Source organism: Trypanosoma theileri (genome assembly GCF_002087225.1).
Source record: "Trypanosoma theileri isolate Edinburgh chromosome Unknown TM35_Tth_10_V1, whole genome shotgun sequence".
Taxonomy (NCBI): Eukaryota; Euglenozoa; class Kinetoplastea; order Trypanosomatida; family Trypanosomatidae; genus Trypanosoma; species Trypanosoma theileri.
Window position 1 is genome coordinate 256477 of NW_021639852.1, and position 19835 is coordinate 276311.

The window sequence follows — 19835 nt, forward strand, 5'->3', positions numbered from 1 at the left end:
AAAGGACGGAACCAGAAAATGAGTGAAGAAAATCAAATAATTATATATATATTATTCAACATACTTGAATTAAAGAAAAAAAGAGTTTCACTAATATATATATATATTTATGGAGAAAAGCAAGGAAGAACTTGTAAAACGAAAAAAAAGTGGAAACATACCTTATCCAGGACGTGAAAACACAACACTTACCGACTCCATATAGCGCATCACTCCACCAGCACGCTTTGCCCACATAGCCTTCGCGTCCCTGAAAAATGTGCCTGGGAACTCCCGCTCAAGGGTTGTTGCCTGTACCTCGACAGCCGTCGTTAATCGCTGTACAAGGCACAGTAGCTCTGCCTTTGGTTTGTACATGGGGGAAGATGTAGAGAGTAGAAATCCCTCATTGTCTCGCTCTGCTAAAGATAGAATCCCCGAAGTCTCAGGAGTGCAAGTGACAAGCTGTACCCAAGAACGCAATGCCGAAAGTGCCCATTGTGTTATGGCGCCACTTTTATTTGTGTCGTCAACGTTTGCATCAATGCGCGAAGGCGCTGGTACTCTATATCGATGTGTGCGATTCTTTTTTTCAATATCCCCAGTGAGTGAATCGCGTAACTCCAACACACGCTCTCGAAGACGCCAAAAACTCTCAAATCCTGCCTCAACTGCAAAGCGTTCTTCTGGTATAGGCACCCAAACGGCAGAGTTAGCAGCATTACTTGCTGGTGGGCGACGTAACTGTTTTAGCATTTCCATCACCTCTCCTGCCTCCAATACACACTTGTTGTACTGCATACGGTGATATTGAAAAGATGTAATATCATCCTCAGTTACACACCAACTCCAGTACAAACGGAGGGAGTCCCGTAAGTAACAAAATTCGCAAATTGGAGGACGAAAAGCTATCGTAATAGCGTTTGAACGCTCACGAGCTAATGTTACTCCAAGTTGTTTAAGACGTTCAATCTCAGTATTTATCTCATTAATTGTGTCACGCAATGATTGATAATAAGAGGGAAGCAATAGACGACGTTGTATTCGGGGATCATAAAAAGTGTACTCAGTAAGGTAAAAGAGATTGGACTGGTTCTGATAATAATAAAATATACTACTAACGTCATGAACTTCGTAAGTTGTCACACGTACTGTACGATATCTTCGTGCTGGAGTAGATGAATCTTTGGTACTAACTGAAGGAGTTTCAGATGGTTTTGCATCTCCTTCATGCAACACTTGCTGCGTAGAAGAAGAATCTTGAACTATAGGTAAAGATTCGGCGTTATCTGTAGATCTTGTGACGGTTTCGTTTTCATTACTTTTTCCTTGTTTTCCTTCATTTAAAGATTGTTCCTGTATAATGTGTCTCCCAGATGAGGGAACAGAACCCTCCCCGTCCAGAACAGCAACAACGTTAGATAACCACAAAATAAGTGAATCAAAAGTTTGTATGAATTTAGCATATGCCGATTGCACGCAGTTTGTATCCAAAGTATTCCCTTCAATACTATTCGTTTCTGATGCACCATTCTCCTGAAGCTCTTCCCTTGAACTTATATTTGGTGCTATCGCTTGCACAGAAGCCTCTCTTCCCTCAGCGACAGTTTCACCCTTAACACTACCTCTCTTTTTCGATCTCCCAAAAGTCACTACGGTGAAGGCGTAATTGTATTTCTCGTTAAGATCATTCAACACAGTTCTTCCCCGTCGAAGTCGGAGCTGTATAGAACGAAGTGAAGCCTCATGAGAACGAAAAAGAGCTCGTGTATCAGAAAACGGACCACAAATGGTTGAAGTGGACACCGAAGACAAAGAAGTTCGTGACATGTCACCATGGCAATAATGAATGGGAAATTGTGTAGCACTTAAACTTGAATGCGTTTGTTGCATATTATTCGAGGACGAGGATGCTGGCCCAAAGACGAAGCCACTGATGGCATCAGCATCATCGATAAGGGCGGTACAGGTAGTATTTAGGAGCTCAACATCTTCACTGGTGAACTTAAGGCGAGTCGTCGCAAAGTCAATGAGCAACTGCTGATCCTCCACTTTGGGATACGCAATAGCCATCTGAATTTTCTTCCACACTTAGACTAGAAATGGCAAAAAAAAATATATACCTCTTTTTTTTAAGTATCTGAATCAGCTATCACCTCTAGCAAAACAAAAAAAAAAACAGCAAGAATGTCAAGAAGAAAGGAAAAAAAAAAAAAAAACAGAACTATCTCTGCAAAGTTTCAAAGGGGGAAATGCCAATAATCGATACATAAACTCCCTATATAGGTTTTTTTTTTTTTTTTGTAACTCTGAAATTTCAATGCGAATTTTTCACCATTTTGCAGAAATCCCCTTTTTATGTTACCAAATAAGGTCAAAAAATAATTGGGGATACCCGTTTCCAAAATCAATTTTTTATAGAAGTTGAACGATACGCATCCCATTCATCCATTGACTTGAATGGCTTTGCTACAATGTACTGTGACGTTCCAAAATGCTTTTCTTCAGTTTTAACAACTCTCAGGCCAGCTAGTCGCAGATACCTTCTTATATCACGATTCCACCAACAACCCCACTTTCTTGCATGGTTCGGTGCCCACTTGTCAAGATAATCGTTCATACGCGACCAACGACCTTTGCCATGTTCAAGCAAAAGAAGATTTCCACTAGGTTTACAGACTCGAGACATCTCCCGAAGCGCACGAACGGGATCATCAAAACTACAAAGTCCAAACATGTCAATAACAGTATCAAAACTGTTGTCGGCAAAGGGTAATTGCTCAGCAGCATAGTTTGCAACGGCAAAAATTTGCTTACTTTGTTCATCCCCTGACGTTGTCTGATCTATTCTCCCTTTCTCAGCATCGCGTCGCTTCAGTTCTGTCCATCCTTCACTAGAAAGAAGAGGCAAAGCGTTACCAGGCAAAGTACCTTGCAGGATGGGGGCTACTGTCCCATTTACCAAATTAGAGTTATCGTCACTCAGTGGTGTGGAGAGCACCTCCACAACAGTACCATCACCGTGAAGAATCTTACGTTTTATTACGCCACCTCCTGCAGGACGCTGGTGTTCCCCATTTTGGCTCCCTGATGCGGAGACACCCAAATCAGTGGTTCCCCCCTCCGCTGCACGTGAGTTTTTCACTGCATCAAGAATGCCATCAATGTCATAGTCGGGATAACGGTAGGGCCAATATCCATAACGCCGATGAATCTGTAGGGCAGCTGACTCTACCATACCCGGTGAGCGATCACTTAATACTACTTCTACTACACCTTTATTGCTCGTATCAGTTAGTTTTTCACCTTCATTAGTCGTCCTAGATGTTGTATTTGGAGTTTGCAGAAGTGCGTCGTAGTATGCCACAATTCCACCACATCCTGCCCCAACCTCCAAGACACGACCATGTACCAATCCCTCCTCTCGCAGCAGCCGTCGTCGCCAGCGACTGATGCCCAGATAAAACTCCTGTCCGCGCGTTTTCTTATCGTACATATTTTCATGTGAGAGATCATTATATCGCTCGATCCGTTGGTGATTCCCTACAGTATAGGAGGGAGGGGGAGTAAGGGCAATACCAACAACATAAGCTGTTCCTGTGAATATAGTGGCACATGACGTGAAAAATACAACGCGGCCAAGCATCAGGTGTTTTTTTTTTTTTTTTAATCCTTATATCTCTTTCAAATCAAAAGAATAAAAAACAAATAAAAACACACACACGGAGAAGTATAGAAGAACAGGAAAAAAAGAGAGAGAAAGAGAGAGGGGAAAAAGTGGGTAGAAGAAAGAAACAAATAAACATACACACACAAAAACAAAAACAGCCTATGGAAAAGAAAAAAAAAACATTAAAATGCAAATAAAGTTGATCAGGGAACGCATCCAAATAACACAAAAAAACAGAAGAAAACAAGAGACATCTTAACAAATACTTCGCATGTTCCACCTTTTTTTTTTTTTTCCACGACTCTAGACCCCACTCAAATAAGTTGGAGAAGTTGAAGCGTACTTTATCACGGCTTCAATCCAAGATAAAATAGGAACCAAGTGGTGTCACTACGCTGGCAGCATTGCTTCATCCAATCTATTATTAGAGACATGGTTTTCTTGCTTTTCAGTTAGGGGAAGATCATGGGCCGGAACAACAACATGTTTCAACCCGGGTTCACTTTCAGGATGAACAATTGGATCTTCAGACATCAATTCATTGATAAGGGCATCTTCATCAAATCCATCAAGAGGTTGGGCCAAAAGAGCATCAATACGACGTGCTTCCTCTATTGTCTCCGCTGTACCATCCATAAGCTCAGCAATATCATCTACGTTTAACATGGAATTCAATTTCGAGAGCTCATCTTTACCAGTTTTTAAAGCATGAAAAACCTCCATTTCAATTTGACTAAATTCAACGGTATCAAGGAGACTTTGAACATTATTTAGCATGTCTGTGACAGTTGTAACCTGTGACCGCTGGGCCTGTTCCCGTTTCAGACAATACAGCGCCTTACGACGATTACCAGAACGAAGGAACTCACTAGCCTTTGTTCTCTCTTCTTTTGCACTACTTTCGTATTTTCTTATCGCTGCCGCTAGCTTGTCACGCTGTAACTTTAGCTCAAGTTGAACCCTATCCGATGAAGTGATCATAACCTTCTCCGAGACGGGTGGTGCCGTTCTCTGACTGCTTGCCTTGCTCTCCCGAGAACCCATGATTAACTGGAACTAATAATTAAAACTAGGGTGTAGAAAAAAAAACAGTAATGATAGTAGTTAAACGAAAACATATCAAGAAGAAAAGAAAGGACTGAGGGTATTAAAGGAAACAACAAGAGAGTCCCAAATAACCAGAAACACAAAAAAAAGGATTTACGTCCACCGAAAAATAATAATAATAATAATAATAATAATAATAATAATAATAATTAAGTGAGGGTGAGGGGTGGTGGAAAGAAACAGGTTGCCCTAAAATCAACACTCAAATGAACATTAAACAGTGGAGAGTATAAAGGGGGTGAAAATGGAGAAAATCAAAAGAACTTTGAAACGGAAAGGCATACCAGAAGAAAATCCCGTGAGCCAACAGCAAAGGACAGAATGAAAGATTATTTAACCTTAGGAAAAAAAAACCTTCAATTAGGTTGGAACAACGAAGTGCAACTAATACAATTACAGAAAGCATAGAAGAAGAAAAAGAGGGAAGCTTGACTCTTTGTGTTATACTACACACCAAACGTGTTTTGCACGGCAAAGAATAAGGGTGAGAGCAACCAGAATAACCTTTTATTGGGTTTCCCAAATCAAGGGAGACAAAGGCAAGACCAATAGAAGGAAGAATAATTATGCTCAGAAGGGGGAAACCACTACAGAATACAAATAATTAATTCCTTCAACACGAATGGTCCCACCAAAAAATAAGAAAAAAAAAGCCACGTCGCCCGGGTTCCCCTTCAGAAGGTCCACTTCCACATGGCATTATTTCCATTACAAAAAAAAAAACAGCATAACTGCCCGATTTGCAGAAAAACATCCAGAAATACCATTTGGGTGTCACCTTAACAACGTTATTTATTAATTTGACCAAGTGACTCCTCAAAACACATTAGAGTCACACCCCTCACTTAATATTTCATACACAAAAACTAGAGTATTTAATTATAAGACCACAGTTCATATATCTGTTGAGAAACAAGTGAGATTTTAAAAAATTGTGAATTCACCGTTCCGAACAGTAATTTATATTGGGGCTCGTGATCATTTTGAGAAACAAATGTCAGTACAAGCAGCCAGAGAATAATAGGGCGCCTCATCCTTTTGTTGCTGTTTTAGCTACCAAAGAATCGCTCACTGGATATGATACTCAGACTTCAACAGATAGATCAGAAGAACAAGAATAACGAATTCGGAAGATATCAGAGACAACGGTGAGTACAACCTCATTCTTAAGATACTCCAATCATCCATTGAAAAACGCAAAGAGTAGCTTATTGTTCAATGAAAGCAACCAAGAACGTAAATAAGTATAACAACGTTGACCAAAAAAAATTTCATTACGTCAAAATGGTCACTGAGACTAGACACAATAATGCAGTATAGACTACGTAATAAACACAGACGGACCCACACGAAAAAGCGAAACCTATGTAAAGAAAAAAAAAAAAAAAAGAATCCCTTAGAGCCTCTTCATGCCCGAGAAAACTCAAACAGCAGCTACTTTACATAAAATCGCTCCAGATCCATTTCTTTTTTTTTTTTCATTTCATGATGATTACAACGAAAACATGTCAAACTTATCCAAAGACACATTGGTGACATCATCACTGTTCACCACACTCTTTTCAGGCTCTTTACTACTGTATAGGAACCAAGAAAAATATCAAAGAACGCGATACAGAGTCTATTCACCTCCTTCCTGAGAACCCTTAGAAGACCCATCCTTGTTCCTTTTTGTTCCCTTCAAATAGGACCAGGGAAAAACCGAGAGTAAAAGTGTTATTCAGATAAAGAATAAGAGAATGTGAAAAAAAAAAAAAAACTTGTTAAAAAACCGGCAACACAACATATCTCTTTAACACCTTATCATATGTGTATATCCTCTTTTTTTTTTTCTACCGCACCACAGAATATGCTACAACCCGTTGTCACCAAGGCAGTTTCTCCAATACATTCTGGTGAATGGCAAAACCCGAAAAGTAAAATAGAGCGAACGGGATTCCAAAGATAAAACTTGTTGGATATAATCTTATTCTATGCGACTCTTCAACTCTTTTTTATAAGAAAAAACTCAAATTGTTGTATCACAAGAGAAACGTGGATGAAGAAAAGGAAATTTTCTAGCGAAATTTGAGTTGCAGTGGAGGGACGATGGGGCATTTGATCGATCAGCTCTAAAGACAATATTGAATAGCAATGAGCCAGAGTGCTTGGGGTTTTCTCCTAGACCTTGCAACAAAGGCCAAAAAACTGGACGCACTATTCTTAGAACTCTGACACCCCTTAAAGTAGATCATTTGGTCCTCCCCACTGGATGTGAATATTGTGTTATCTTTTAAAATCAGAATTTAACGACGGAGATGCACAGGAAACCATTTTTTTAAGTGATCTTTTGCACCGACAACCCTCCGCAAACTAAGCAAGAAGAAAGATGCCGTCAACATGGTGGATCGCAGCATTTGCTCACACATCAGAAGAAATGTTTGTCTCTAGAATTGGAGCGGGTGGAGGGGCACATTTTCGCTCAAAAGGACGCCGCGACCATGAGCCCATCGGAATCCAAAACCCCCATTCCTCAGAGAAAGAGGTAGACAAAAAAAAAAAAAAAAAAAACATCCAACAGTAAGAGAACCTCGTACAATGGCGTGAGGTCTTTTGTTTTTTCACGTTGGGCCACGGAAGCCATGAGCGCTTTCCGCATTGCCCCCGTGGATTTGCTTTAGTTTTTAGCTTCAAACAGCAGTTCAGGCCGCTTTTTCTGCGGCTACCCCGCCTCGTCAAGCGGCGAAAGGCAAGCGCATATGCCGCGCCATGCTGCTATTATACTGTTCCCGGGGGGCCGCTGCCCGGAGGTTGGCGGGAGGTAGCGGCCGACAAGGTGATTGCGATAAGGGGGCGGCGTTTCTGTAGCGACCCGTTCCCCCCTCCTTGGCGTCGGGGGCGCGTTCCCTTCAATCGCCATTGGGTTGCCCGGTGGCCTTTTTCGGGGCGGTGGGAAGGCCGGTTTGCTGGGCCAAAGGGGGTTTGGACCCCAATGACTGGCAGGGCAAGTTCTTCTTTGCCCTCGCCAAGCCGCCAATCTAAATATTTTTTCGCTTTGGAAAAGCCACCGTGGCAACGCGACTGGGGCAATCTTTTTCGTGTGGGCGACTTTATTTCAGGTGGCAATCTTTTTTTTTTTTTTTCTTTGACCTTCGTGCCTTATGAACGTTGCCCCAATAGCGCACCTGCCAGCTTACAGTCGCAGAGCACTTTGATTACTGACTTGCGAGTGGTGTTGTGGGAGAAGATCCCTTTCTTTTCTGGGGCCTTCAAGCTCTTGTAATGCGGTTATTGTTATTTTTGGTTTTTTATTATTTACTTTTTTCTTAGTTTAAAATTTTGTTTCATGTTTCTGTTGAAGCACGTTCCCGCAAAAGAGAACCAATCTACGAGAAATCCCATCGAAGAATCTCCACACCCACCTTTCCACCGGAGATCTGTCCTTGAGACTTCTTTTATTGTTTATTTTTGTTAGTTTTTTTTTATATATATATAATTTGGCCTCAATGAACTCCTATGTATTTTTCTTGCTTCTTGGGTCGGCGGCAAGGGCCTCTCACACACGAGTTTGCCAGGTCTTCCATAATATAGGGTATTGCCAGTTCTAATGTGCGAGGGAGTGCTTGCGAGGGAAGGGGAAGGAGACGTAGGTTTTTTGGGGGTGAGAAGAGTGGGGAATAATGCAGTTCGGCCCCACCGCAAGAAGTAACTTCACTAGCCGCTCAGAAAAACATACTTTCATCAGGGGTACATCAACTATCGCAAATTACATTCGCAGAGGATGAAGGGTACTACGGCTCAAAAGACGCAGAGCTGTTTTCTCGCGTTCGTCGCGTTGGCCGGGGGGCGCGCGAGTGGGCGGACACTCGTGTAGCCAGATGCGGTGCAAAGTGAGGCCAGATTTACTCACGCACCGGCGGTCGCATGAGGGGCAGACTAATGCCGGAAGGTCTCTTGTTTTTCTTGGCTTGTGTCGTGCATTGGTGGAATTCATTTTTGTTGGCATTCCTTGTTCATCATGGAATTTCTGCAGTGGATAGAGAGGGGTTCTAAGTGGGCGTAGAACTTCTGGGGCACTCCACATTGAAACCTGTCATGGTTTTCACAAGCTCCGGTGGTGATGAATCTCACAGGCGTTTCTTCTTGCGTAGAAAAGTTACTTGTATGGTTGCCGGCAAAACTGGAGTTTCAGGTGGGTGTTTAAACTTTTTGTGGCATGCGAGAGTCCCAATGTTGCCGAAGTCGCGTAGGCAAAATTCGCCGCGTAGTGAAGCAGGCTGTGGGGTTGATTGGGTGCCGGGTGCGCCTTTATTGAGGTTCCAGGATCCAATGAGTTGCCATCGATGGTGGGGAAGGGGTTTGCCCCATCCTTTGAGAATCCTTTTGGTGTGCACAATTGTATCTGTGATCCAGGTTTCGTTTCTTTGAGGGGAATATTAAGCTTTTTCGGTTTCTGCGTCGTATTTTTTTATTTTTTTGCTACTCCGCAGTGACCGAACAAAATACCACCGAATGTGGGACTCGTTTCTCTTAGCGGCAACTTGGTGCGGGCAATACTGCTGACAGCAGGTCAACGCGTGCCCCAGGACTTTCTTGGATATATTTCTGCCCCTGCACGGCGCAGCTGGCCCCGGTACTGTACCACGTCTTACCCTGAGCTTAAACGAGTCTTCCAAAAGAAAAACATCGCTGGCCCTTCGCTTCCCCCGAGAATGCAAAAAAACCGGATATTGGCACCGCGGTGGGCGGCTGGCAATTCCAAGGAATGATGTATATTTTGACCTTTCTTTTCGTAGGCTGTTGGAAAATAAAATAAAACTTTTCAACAAACCCGAACGATATCCATTTCAGGGTTACAGGGCCCCCTTGGTCCAAACCAGGGGCCCCGGGGAAATTTTCAGGACCCCCCGTCCCCACTACCACCCCCAGCCCACAAAGGCAAGTTTCTTTACCCGCAGGAGCGCGCTCTTGCAATTGAAGGGCGGGTTTTTAGCACAACGCACCCGACCAGGGGAATCAAAGACCATCACCCAAACAGAAGGCACCCCCCCCATTTCAAACCCCTGGCGGTTTAATGGGGCGTTGTTTTTGCCCTTGCCAAGGTAATTTGGGCGGCGGCGGTCGGAGAGAGTTCCGCGTGAGGGGCGGGCGTGGGGTGCGGCTTTGGCTCTTTGGGTGCTTTGACTTCGCTTTTCCATTCGCAACGAGAAAGGGTCGCAGTGATATGCAATTCCGCCTTTGGCTTCGTTGTATCGGGGTGGCGTCTCTGTTGATCTACCCTTCCAATTGCGTCAGGCCAAGTGGCAAAATAAGGAGAGAGAAAATGGGATTTAAAAAACCACACGGGGCACATTTCTGGGAGTGGCGCTTCTCCCGCCCCATGGTTGTCGTCAAGGATGCGGATTTTATTGCATTTTATCCTACCCAATTTCGGAATATCTTGCTCTTGTGTGGCCCATCGGGTCCGTACTGTTGGTGGTTTCAATGATTGCATGAATTTATTTTCTCTGTTTCTCTTGGGGGTATTTGGTGCTGACCCTTCTGGGGCGGGGATCTCGGTACCATCAATAAATTTTCTTGGCTGGCTTCTTCCTTTTTATTATTTCATATGCATCTGTACGGTTTTTTTTTTTTTAATTTTCGTGTCTTTATGGGTTTTAGCCCAATGGCCCGAGCCACCGACAGCAATACATATAAAGATATATGTATATAATTTTTTTCTTTTATTTTATTTATTATTATTTTTTATTTTTAATGACGGTTTACCATTGCGCAGAGGAATTGCGCATTGGTAAAGGGATCGCTATGGATCTTGTAGGTGGCGGGGCGTGGATTCTTCTCGTCGCTCTGGCTCGCCTCAGGGGTCGATCCAGTTTCCGCAACTGGAGGGCATTATTCTTACTATCTCTAAGGACCCTGTCACTCCTTTTTTGGCAGTATTCGCGCTAAAATAAAATGTGTAAAAGAAACCGCTGCTAATGCGTGCCCCAGGGCCTTCTTGGATAAGGTTTTGTCCCAGCACGACTCTGCTGGTCCGGTGCTGTATGAAGTTTGTGGCTTATGAACCCGAAAACTCTCAAGAAGAGAGTTTACTGGCCCATGGCTTCCCCAGAAAAATATACGAGGTAATTGATCTTGGCCCCACCTTTCGACGGCCAACCGCCACCAAGGGGAGAGCATTCCGAAGAACGTATGTATTAAAAGAAAAATAAAAAAAATTTCTTTTTTTGGGAGACCACCTCCTTAAAAATTTTGGTGAATGCATTTAGTTTCCTTGAATACTTTCAAGTACTTAACCTTGGCACCACAATAATGCAATCCTCGTTGCCAAGGTCTCAGTTTGGTAGCACTCCTTCTGCGCCACAGATGGCATCAGCAGATTCTGTAGAAACAGCATGCCGGCGGGGTGGTATGGTCAAGCAGTTGCTCTTTTTACCTATTTTTTAATTTAATTATTTTTTCTTTTCTTAGCCTTTTTTTTTTGCAATTTGTATGCTGCTTTTCTTTGCTGCGGTGCAATTGTGCCAATATTGTGCTAAAAGAATTTTGCCGCGCTGAAACGGAACGGGTAGTGATGCGAATTGCATATTAAAAAAAACATACAAAACTAAAGGTTCAAAAAAGTGTACGTTATTTTTTTCTACGGGTCTAGAAAGACAAGGCGCCTTATGTTTTCTGCGTAGTAATTCGTTTCCCTCGATGGAGTGAATGTCATCTACGACGGCTTTTTCTGATAGCAGATGTTTCATTTCCGAAGCAGGGGGTCCAATTACCAGTAGATTTGCGCCAAACCGAGGGGGAAAACCGTCGCGCCACCGTAGAGAAAAAATAATCTATTTTTGACGGTTCTTTTTTGGACGAAGTGGTGCGACAAAGTCTTTCCTGGGCAAGAGCATTTATTTACTTTTTTTTGGTGGTGGGGGTGGTGTGGGCGGCACCGTTTGTGGTTAAAAAAAAAAAGTGACTGGAACTTTGCCTATTGAAGCGGGGGCGGGCGGGGGCACGCGCGCCGCGCCGCAAAGGATAAAAAGAAACCCAAAACTCCCTTTTAAGAAATTTCTCGGCTGTTCCCAAAGGGCAGTGTGCAGCTTAAGAAGTAAAAAAAGAAAACACACACAAAAAAAGAATTGCCACGCCCTTTGCCCGTCTACGGTATAAACCCTTTGGGGCCCCGTGCTCTGCCGGAAGCCTTGTTTAAATGTGATTTTAATCGAGTTTTATTTACCAAATACCCGGCTTTAGCCGGAGCCCCGAAGCCTCTTCCGGTGGGAAAATGAAGGGGGAACCGTTCTCACAGAACGCCGGCGGGGATAAGAAAAAAATATATGCAAATTCCAAAAGGAAAAACTATTGGAAAGGAGTATTTTACAAATATACTTCTATTGACGTTGAAAATCTACGTTTTTCTTCTCTTTTTGGCGCTCTGGCGGTTTACTGTTCGACCGTGCTGCTGCGGTCTGGTGATGAAAAGTGGCACCTTTGAACCTGAAGCGAATGTAAGAGCAAATTCCTGTTTAAACAAATTGCGCAGAACAGCCTGTGCAGAACTCCAGGGCCGCCTTTTCTCCGGAGGAGATGGCCACAAATTTTAAAACTTGAAACTGAAGCACTGGTTTCACCAACGCCAGTAGGCGAACATGTTCTCTGTTATCAGATTTTTTTAGGGTCTTCTTCGGGTTTCTTGACTATCGATGCCGGTGCAGTTTGACTTCCGGCAGGGAAGGAATGTATTTAATGAAGATCATCTTTTGTTTTTCAGGAAGAAACATTGAGTATTTATACAGCTTCAAGCATAAAGGGAGATTTTTGCCAATACCTTTCCGGTGTTGATTCAAAGCAAAAACTGCAAAGACATTTTTAATGCCCCTCGCACGGTTTCCGAAAGATCTTAGTGCTAAGGTGAAGTGGCTTCCACCATTTCTTTCAAATGTTTTTTTATTGGTTATTTTTTTCTTGTTTGGTTCCTTCTTAAAGCCTCGAGGGACCGTACGGGGAACACTCTTGCCAGAAGTGCGCCGGGGGAAAACGCATAATATCTTCTTTTTTTCATTGCCATTATGAGGTTTCATCATAAAGAGTAAAAATTGAGAGAGTGGGTCGGAAGGTGTCTTTTTTTAATGGCCTCTGGGCAGATGCGCCCATCAATTCCAGGGCGAAGTAGGCGATATGAATCGGGGCACCCAAAACTTTTACGCGATATAATTGGCAAATTCCATTTTCTTGCCATTTGATCAAGACGAACGGTCCGCAGCCCAGTTGCCACGTCGATTCGCTTTAGCATTTTAACGGAAGGAACTTCTTGCCCATTTCGACCGGGATTGTAAAAGGCAATCGGCACCTTTCCGCAAGCCTTTGGTATGAACCGCCTCCCCGAAGAATCACGGTTTCTTGGAATATTTGGGAAAGTACGTCCAATTTTATCTACAGAAGGGCGCCGCTTTAACGTAGAGAGCCAACTTTGCATCACCACTGCGAACCTGCCAAGTTGCAATTCCCCGACGAAGCTTTTGGAAAGGAAGAACATGTAATCACGCAATTGAAGAAACCACGACTAAAAACGGCACGCGATACAGACGCCTCCCAATTACAAAGGGCCGTAGAAACATCGTCAAATACCAAGATACAGTTCTCAAAAAAAAAAAAAAAAAATGCAAGACACCACAAGAACTAGCAGATAAAAGCGCTACCAGAACAAAAGCCTCACCCCACCGCGTGGCAAAGGAAGGCGCTGGCCTTGGTATCGGAGACGGGGGGTTCCTTTGGAAAGGACGCCTCGCAAAAGCAGGGCCATGAAGCATTCACGAACCCAAGAAGAAACCACAAGAATTTAAGGCAACTTAGAAGGAATGAATCCAGAGATTTAAAGGGGCGGCAGAAAAACTATTGGACATTTCGTTTTCTCAAAACGATCATTGCCCGCGTTGTGTTGTGTTTTCCTCGTGCTGCCAACGGCCGCCCTGACCACACAGCAGTATGATTTCTTTTCCTGCCTTTGGTGCGGCGTGGTTGTTGCCAAGGGCTTTGTACGGCATTCGCCCTTCCAGTGAGGAAAAAAAAAAGAAATACGCCCCAGACCAGATAAAGACCGCACGCCCTGTTGGAGACCATTCCGTGGCGGAAACAAAGGCGCCCCCCAAGCTCAGCTATTTCCCCAGGGGTTGAAGGGAAGGAGCCCGGGCATTAAGGCAGCCGAGAAGTCAAAAAAAAAAAAAACAAGGAGATTAACTAAAGGAATGATAATTTTTGAACCCGTGGGAATGGATTAAGGGATCCAGAAAATTGGGCAGGGTTCTGCAAAAAGAAAAAAAAAAATGGAAGGGAACGGCCGCAAGCGCAGAATAAACTAATTTCGAACGAATTCCCAAGGTCTTAAAGTATTACATGGTGGATGCTAAGAAACGTTTTTTTTTGTGCCACACCATAAAGCAAACGAACGGGCGGATGACATTTGCGGAAGATACACTGTTTGCGTTTGCGGCGCATGAAGGTGGAATTTAGAGGTTCCTGCTGAGGAGGGGGTGGGGTAAAGGGAATCCCCCTGTTTATTGTAAACCCGTAATCGGCAAACTACTGCGAGACGCAGGGTGCTTGAACATCGCAAACTCCCATGGCGCTGGACCTGGCGTCAACTCAAAATGGTTGTGGCGGCCGAAAAAAGTATAGACGACGAAATCTCAATCATCACGGCAATTCCGAGCATCTCGCCAGAGCACTTTGGTTGGGTGACTCGTATTTTCAAGAGAAGCTAGGGAAAGTGATATTTTTTCTTTTGGAAAATCTGTTGGCGCCTAAAAGGGAATATCGCGCATCAAGAAAAGCTTCGCGTGTTGGAGTCTTGGGGGTGGGGGATGGAATTGATGCTACAAGCTCCTTATGCAAACGCCGACGGGCTTCACGCAACGTCACGCGCGGCAAGTTGCGCTGAGTGCCCATGTGAAGGAAAATACCGCTCCATAACTCACAAGAGGTGTGCGCTAAAACCCTCGGCTAAACTCAGTAAGGTAAAGGGGCCCGTTCTTTGGAAAACCTTTATTTATGAGAGATTTGCCCTTAGCCACTCGCTGGTGGCAAACCGCTGGAATCCAGCAAAAGACAACCCAGAACCCAAACGAAACAAAAGAAACGAAACTCGCAAGATTCCACAAAGGAGTTTCCAATTAACATGGTTGGCCATCGCGAAAGCGGCAGGGTTATTTTCCCCTACCTGGTTGTCGGTTGCGCGAACCCCAAAAGCAAAAAACACCCGCCGAGCCAAGCCGAAGGCCGACCAGCAAGCAAAGAAAGATAACCTGCAACTTGAACCTGGTGTTGCGCAGAATGCTCTTGCAGGAATTCTGCGGCGGTGTATGGGGTCAAAAAATACGGTTTCAAGAGAGCCGTTTCGCCCTCTGGCGGGGAAAGTTTCCGATGCCCCACCACTCCCGGATACCCAAAACGAACCGCCGCCACCGGAAACTTTCCGGCGCCCGGCCCCGCCCCCCCAAACCAACGCCGCGCGCTCGCTTGCCAGCATTGCTTTCGCCCAAGGATTCCATGGGAAAATTGGGTAAAGCGCCGCCCAAAACACGCGCGCGCGAGCTGGGGGCCGCCCCTGTCGGGTGGGATGGGCCCGGGGGGCGGTGTTCCCTCTCGTTGGGTATGGCGCGGTGGGGCTCTGCGTCGGGGTTTGGTGGCTCTTAACCGGTCAAACACCCCTGGGTGCACATTGCCCGACTAACCGGGCGCAGGGTTAACGGTACAGCCGGCATCGCTGCGCTACGATTTCTCTTAAAGAGAGTTTGGCAAGATAGGTGCTGCGCCACAAGATGGAAACACAAGCAAAATCAACCTCCTGGAGCTGCAACGCACCCTTTGTTCATAAAAGCACTCTTCCCACGAAACAACAACAACAACAATAACAACAACAAAAAAAAAACACCCGCGCAATTAGTTTCCACGAGAACTTGGGGACAGTTGTAAAGCTCAAAGTTGGGTGCGCTAGGGAGTTTTCGCCCAACGAGCATTTCCAGCCGCGCGCTGCGGGAAACCCCGCGGTGTATTAGAGGTTCCCACCGAGTAAAATTTCAAGCTCTCCTGGGGACAAGCGGCCATTGGATAGTTTGTTTCGGCGCCGCTTTGATTGAGGCGAAACTGGCCGGTGTGTGAAGAAAGCAGGGACTCGCTTTGCACCGTATTTTTCCAGAAGAGTTTCAACCCACTTGCGTCCAAATTGGGCAGCATGAGATCTATGAAGAAAAGCCGATGTAACTATTGAGTCGTCCCGCTCTTGAACCCTCTCCGCGTTTAGCTCATCATAAAACGCGTCTCCCTATGAGGTTGACGTTTTTCACAACGGTCGGCGCCATTCTATTTGGCAGTGTGGGCTGAGGGTGGGGCTTAACGCAAACCACAGGCCTGAGGGGCGGGACGCCTGACGACCGTACGCCCGACCCCTGCTAGGAGAGCATGTCGATAATCTGTGTGAATGCGTTGCGGTGAGCTCGCATGGAGACCTGCGGAAATGTAAATCATCACACTCATCAAGAAGCAAGAAAAAATAAATAATAGCAGTGCGTTGGGGCCAACCAAATGCCAAAAAAGGGGAACTGCCGGCAGACGCCGGGCACAAAGAGCGAAGCTGGTGAGTTCTCATGGGTTGTTTTGCTTCTCCAGGGAAACGTTAAAAATAAACTCTTAATTAACTCAATTTACAAGAAAAAAATCAAGAATTAACAGAATCAATATTGCAAAAAGTCTGGGAACCCGGAAAAGATAAAAGGGAGCCCACCCCCATACAACGCAAACCTCTTGACGTAGCGAATGTCGCCAACGGAAATTGGCCAACTGCCCCGTCGCTGTAGTAAACCTAAAAAAGAGGTGACGAAGAACAACAACAACAACAACAACAAAAAAAAAAAAAAAAAACACTATGAAGGGATAGGGTGGCCCGGGTCACCGAATGCTTCGTTCACACATTCTTTTTTCTTATTTTACTTATTTTTCTTCTTATTATTCTTCTATTATTATGTGCAGGAAAAATGAAGGAGAAAAACTCCATTGCAAGCAGAATCTGAGGAAATATTTGAGGGTTTCTCTGGTGTTCATGGGGCGCAGCCGTTGTAGGGAAATAACCCAATGCATTGAAGGGTTTTAGGCAGGAGACGGCCTATTTGTGTAAATTTTCTTTGGTAAACCTTCGCGAGTTTATAATATATTTTAGATAGTCAACACGTGTGGCAAAGGCCCAAAAGAGGTGGAGCAGAGAAGTAGACGTTGTGTATTCTTCACAATATAAAAAAAAAATACATTCTTACAATGCGGCGTTGGGTGTGGTCCGGTAGATGTGGTGTCACTGGGGTGTTCTTTGCTCATGTCGCTACAGGCCTCCCTCGCGCTCAAAAAGCACTACATAAGCTAAATGTGGATTTGTTTTTGCGATTCTTTGTTATGAAAGACGTTGTGGCTGAGCTTCATGAATAACGTTTGCGTTTCTCTGTGTGGATTGGAAGGGGTGGTGGGGTTTATTTCCATTTAATTGTTTGCTTGAAGTTGGCGTTTTGGGGATTGTGAGAGTTTATTGCTTTTCCCAGTGTCTGTTATTTGCGGGGCGGCTGCTTTTACAGGCGTGAAAGATGTATTTGCGCTGCTTCGCAGCTCCATTTTGCTCGGTTCAACCCACCGACCAGGAAACCAGCCGAATTTCGCAGCCTTGGTTGCTGGCGAATTTGTTTCTGGGTGGGGTGGGGCCGCCATTCAGGATATTATGCAGGGGAGGGTTTTTGATTTCCATTGATGTTTGGGAGGGGGGTGGGGGTTCTTACAAGCGCGTTGTTTTCCAAGCAGAAACGGGAGGTCCCTAGTCGAGCTTTTGTTCGTTAAGGTCTAACTGGGCCTTTGGCCGCCGCGTTTGAGTCAGGGGCTCGCCCTGATAGGCGCTGTGAAAGAAGGAATCGGGCATTTGCAGACTTCGGTTGGTGGATGCGGAAATGGCGGGCGGGGTTTTGGCGGGTTAGTGTGGTCATCAGCGCCCCTTTCGTTCGTTAATGGTAACGGGCTCGTGGGTGAAACTTTTTCGAGAGAGCGGATCCAAAAGCGAGAGGTTCCAATTGGAAAATGGGAAAAGGTCAGGCGTTTCGTCTTCCCTATTTTTTTTTCCACCTCCCTCGTTGGGTTGGTTTGGCGGGCGGGGCCCGTGGCGTCTTGCCCTTCCGGAGCGGCGGGGGAGGGGGGGGGTGGTGGAAGGCGCTCCCGGCCCACGGCGCGGCGGAAGGCACGTTCCACCCTCCCGCCCGGGCGGCCGGCGGCGCCCGTTGGGCAGATAACCTCTTTTTTTTTCAAACGCGCGGGAGGGTGCCAAAAGAAAAAAAGAAAACGCCAATGCCACTCCCACTCCGTCTTCGTTGAGGCGGGGGCTCGGGTTTTCCGGGGGCTGTTCCGGGCAGTGCGGCTCGGCAAGCGGCGTCCTTCTGGGCATGTTGCCCCGGTTTTTTTGATCGGGGGCGGGGCTCTGGTTCGCTGCGGTTGGTGGGGTGCTTGTTCGTGGTTTCTGCATGTCGTTTTTTTGGTGAGGGTCGGCAGGCTGGTGTCGTGGCGTTTCGTGATTTTCTAACCAGAGGGTTGTTGAGGAAGGTTCGTACGCCTATGAATGCTTATGTGCATTTTTTTTGTTTTTGTAATTTTTTTTTTTCTGTATCCGAGGCCTTCTGCGGTGGTGGTTGGTGTATGTTTGTGCTGGGAGTGGGTTTTTTTTTTTTTTTTTCTTGCTCAGGTGGAAATTGATGCTTCATCGTTTTCATCCTCCTTTCCGTTGGGGTTCTCTGTGTGTTTCTTATTTCTATTATTTTTTGTTTTTGCTCTTAGCCTCTTTCTTTCTACTGTTCACCTTCCTTGAATTTCTTTTTTTTTTTTTGGTGGGTTGGCGCGTTACTTTACTTTTTTTTTCTGTGATTCCAGGCAATATCTATGGTTTCCTCAAATTGCCTGGGTCTTTTGTTCTGTACACTCTGTGGAGAAAACGCTTGCGATAAAAAAGAATGAAGATGTGTGTCATTGTCTGCGTATAATATTCTCCAAATACCTTCCGTTAAATAACCTTTAGTAGAAAAGCAGCCGTTTGGCAATTATTCTGGATACCTTAAGAGCGCTTTCACCAACATTTTTTGATTTGGTGAGATGTTTTCGTCTCGTATACAAACAGAAATGTGAATCATTGAGTAAATGAATTGAATATATAAATACATAAATAAATTAACAAATTAATGAAAATTAACGGAGAAGGTAAATAAATAAATGCATACACGGAGTCAGACAGATATATATGTGCGTAAAGTGATGCGTTTGCTTTTTATGCAAGCTGGATTTCTTTAAGCATGATTGTGCTACACGCTGCCTTTCCCTCTTATTGGACATTGCGGATAAAAATATGTGAAAGGATTGGTTCTTGTACACATCTTTACCTTCCCTTTAGCCAGAAAAAAAAGGAAACAAAATAGTAGAAAAAAAAATAATAAAAAAAATAAAATAATTATATAAATGTATAAATATATATGCATACATATATGTGGAATTGATCGAGAAGGAGATCTACAGGTTTCTACTGCTCTGTCAAACGAGAGTATGGATAGTATCACCAAGTGATGTTATTTTTTGTGATCGTGAAACACCTGATCACAGTTCTGTAGTAGAACTTCCCACCCCAACTCTGCCACACCTACCCTTTTCGTGTCCATTGTCTTTATTATTATTATTATTATTATTATTATTATTATTATTATTTTGTTATTTTTCCTTTTATTTTCTTGTTTAAGTCAAATGAATTGATGAGTTTGCAAAATAATTGGAAAAAAGGCCAAAAGAAAAGGTTTTTCCATTTCTTTTCCCTTTTATGATGTCACACTCAATCTTCATGATGAAATAAATTTCACTGTACCAAGATACAAATATCCAAAAAAGTTTGTTAGCGAGATCTCACTAACCCTAATATACCTCTTTATTTGTAAACAAATACAGTTTATTATCGGGAGTAATCATGATAATGAATAACTAATAAAGGAAAAAGGCGCAAGGAACAAAAAAAAAAAAAAAACTGACCGCCTGAAACAATCCTACACATCTTCATATG

General features: G+C 44.3%; 8 protein-coding genes across 8 annotated transcripts; all 8 read right to left on the reverse strand.

Annotated features, from left to right (window-relative positions):
• Positions 1 to 162: 162 nt before the first annotated feature.
• On the reverse strand, positions 163 to 2052 carry TM35_000101790 (variant surface glycoprotein 3275; the record flags this gene model as incomplete). Its single annotated transcript, XM_029024670.1, has 1 exon — positions 163 to 2052. One exon carries the CDS (start codon positions 2050 to 2052, stop codon positions 163 to 165), a length of 1890 nt encoding a protein of 629 aa, XP_028883977.1.
• Positions 2053 to 2386: 334 nt separating this feature from the next.
• TM35_000101800 (uncharacterized protein) lies at positions 2387 to 3625 on the reverse strand (the record flags this gene model as incomplete). The annotated part of the gene is made up of 1 exon (XM_029024671.1): positions 2387 to 3625. The coding sequence occupies one exon, from the start codon at positions 3623 to 3625 to the stop codon at positions 2387 to 2389; it is 1239 nt and encodes a 412-aa protein (XP_028883978.1).
• Positions 3626 to 4039: 414 nt separating this feature from the next.
• TM35_000101810 (charged multivesicular body protein 6) lies at positions 4040 to 4693 on the reverse strand (the record flags this gene model as incomplete). Its single annotated transcript, XM_029024672.1, has 1 exon — positions 4040 to 4693. One exon carries the CDS (start codon positions 4691 to 4693, stop codon positions 4040 to 4042), a length of 654 nt encoding a protein of 217 aa, XP_028883979.1.
• A 3808-nt stretch (positions 4694 to 8501) lies between these two features.
• Positions 8502 to 8819, reverse strand: TM35_000101820 (uncharacterized protein; the record flags this gene model as incomplete). The annotated part of the gene is made up of 1 exon (XM_029024673.1): positions 8502 to 8819. One exon carries the CDS (start codon positions 8817 to 8819, stop codon positions 8502 to 8504), a length of 318 nt encoding a protein of 105 aa, XP_028883980.1.
• A 987-nt stretch (positions 8820 to 9806) lies between these two features.
• On the reverse strand, positions 9807 to 10229 carry TM35_000101830 (uncharacterized protein; the record flags this gene model as incomplete). The annotated part of the gene is made up of 1 exon (XM_029024674.1): positions 9807 to 10229. One exon carries the CDS (start codon positions 10227 to 10229, stop codon positions 9807 to 9809), a length of 423 nt encoding a protein of 140 aa, XP_028883981.1.
• Positions 10230 to 12420: 2191 nt separating this feature from the next.
• TM35_000101840 (uncharacterized protein) lies at positions 12421 to 12807 on the reverse strand (the record flags this gene model as incomplete). The annotated part of the gene is made up of 1 exon (XM_029024675.1): positions 12421 to 12807. One exon carries the CDS (start codon positions 12805 to 12807, stop codon positions 12421 to 12423), a length of 387 nt encoding a protein of 128 aa, XP_028883982.1.
• A 3254-nt stretch (positions 12808 to 16061) lies between these two features.
• On the reverse strand, positions 16062 to 16367 carry TM35_000101850 (uncharacterized protein; the record flags this gene model as incomplete). Its single annotated transcript, XM_029024676.1, has 1 exon — positions 16062 to 16367. The coding sequence occupies one exon, from the start codon at positions 16365 to 16367 to the stop codon at positions 16062 to 16064; it is 306 nt and encodes a 101-aa protein (XP_028883983.1).
• A 1368-nt stretch (positions 16368 to 17735) lies between these two features.
• On the reverse strand, positions 17736 to 18266 carry TM35_000101860 (uncharacterized protein; the record flags this gene model as incomplete). Its single annotated transcript, XM_029024677.1, has 1 exon — positions 17736 to 18266. One exon carries the CDS (start codon positions 18264 to 18266, stop codon positions 17736 to 17738), a length of 531 nt encoding a protein of 176 aa, XP_028883984.1.
• Between the last annotated feature and the right edge of the window lie 1569 nt (positions 18267 to 19835).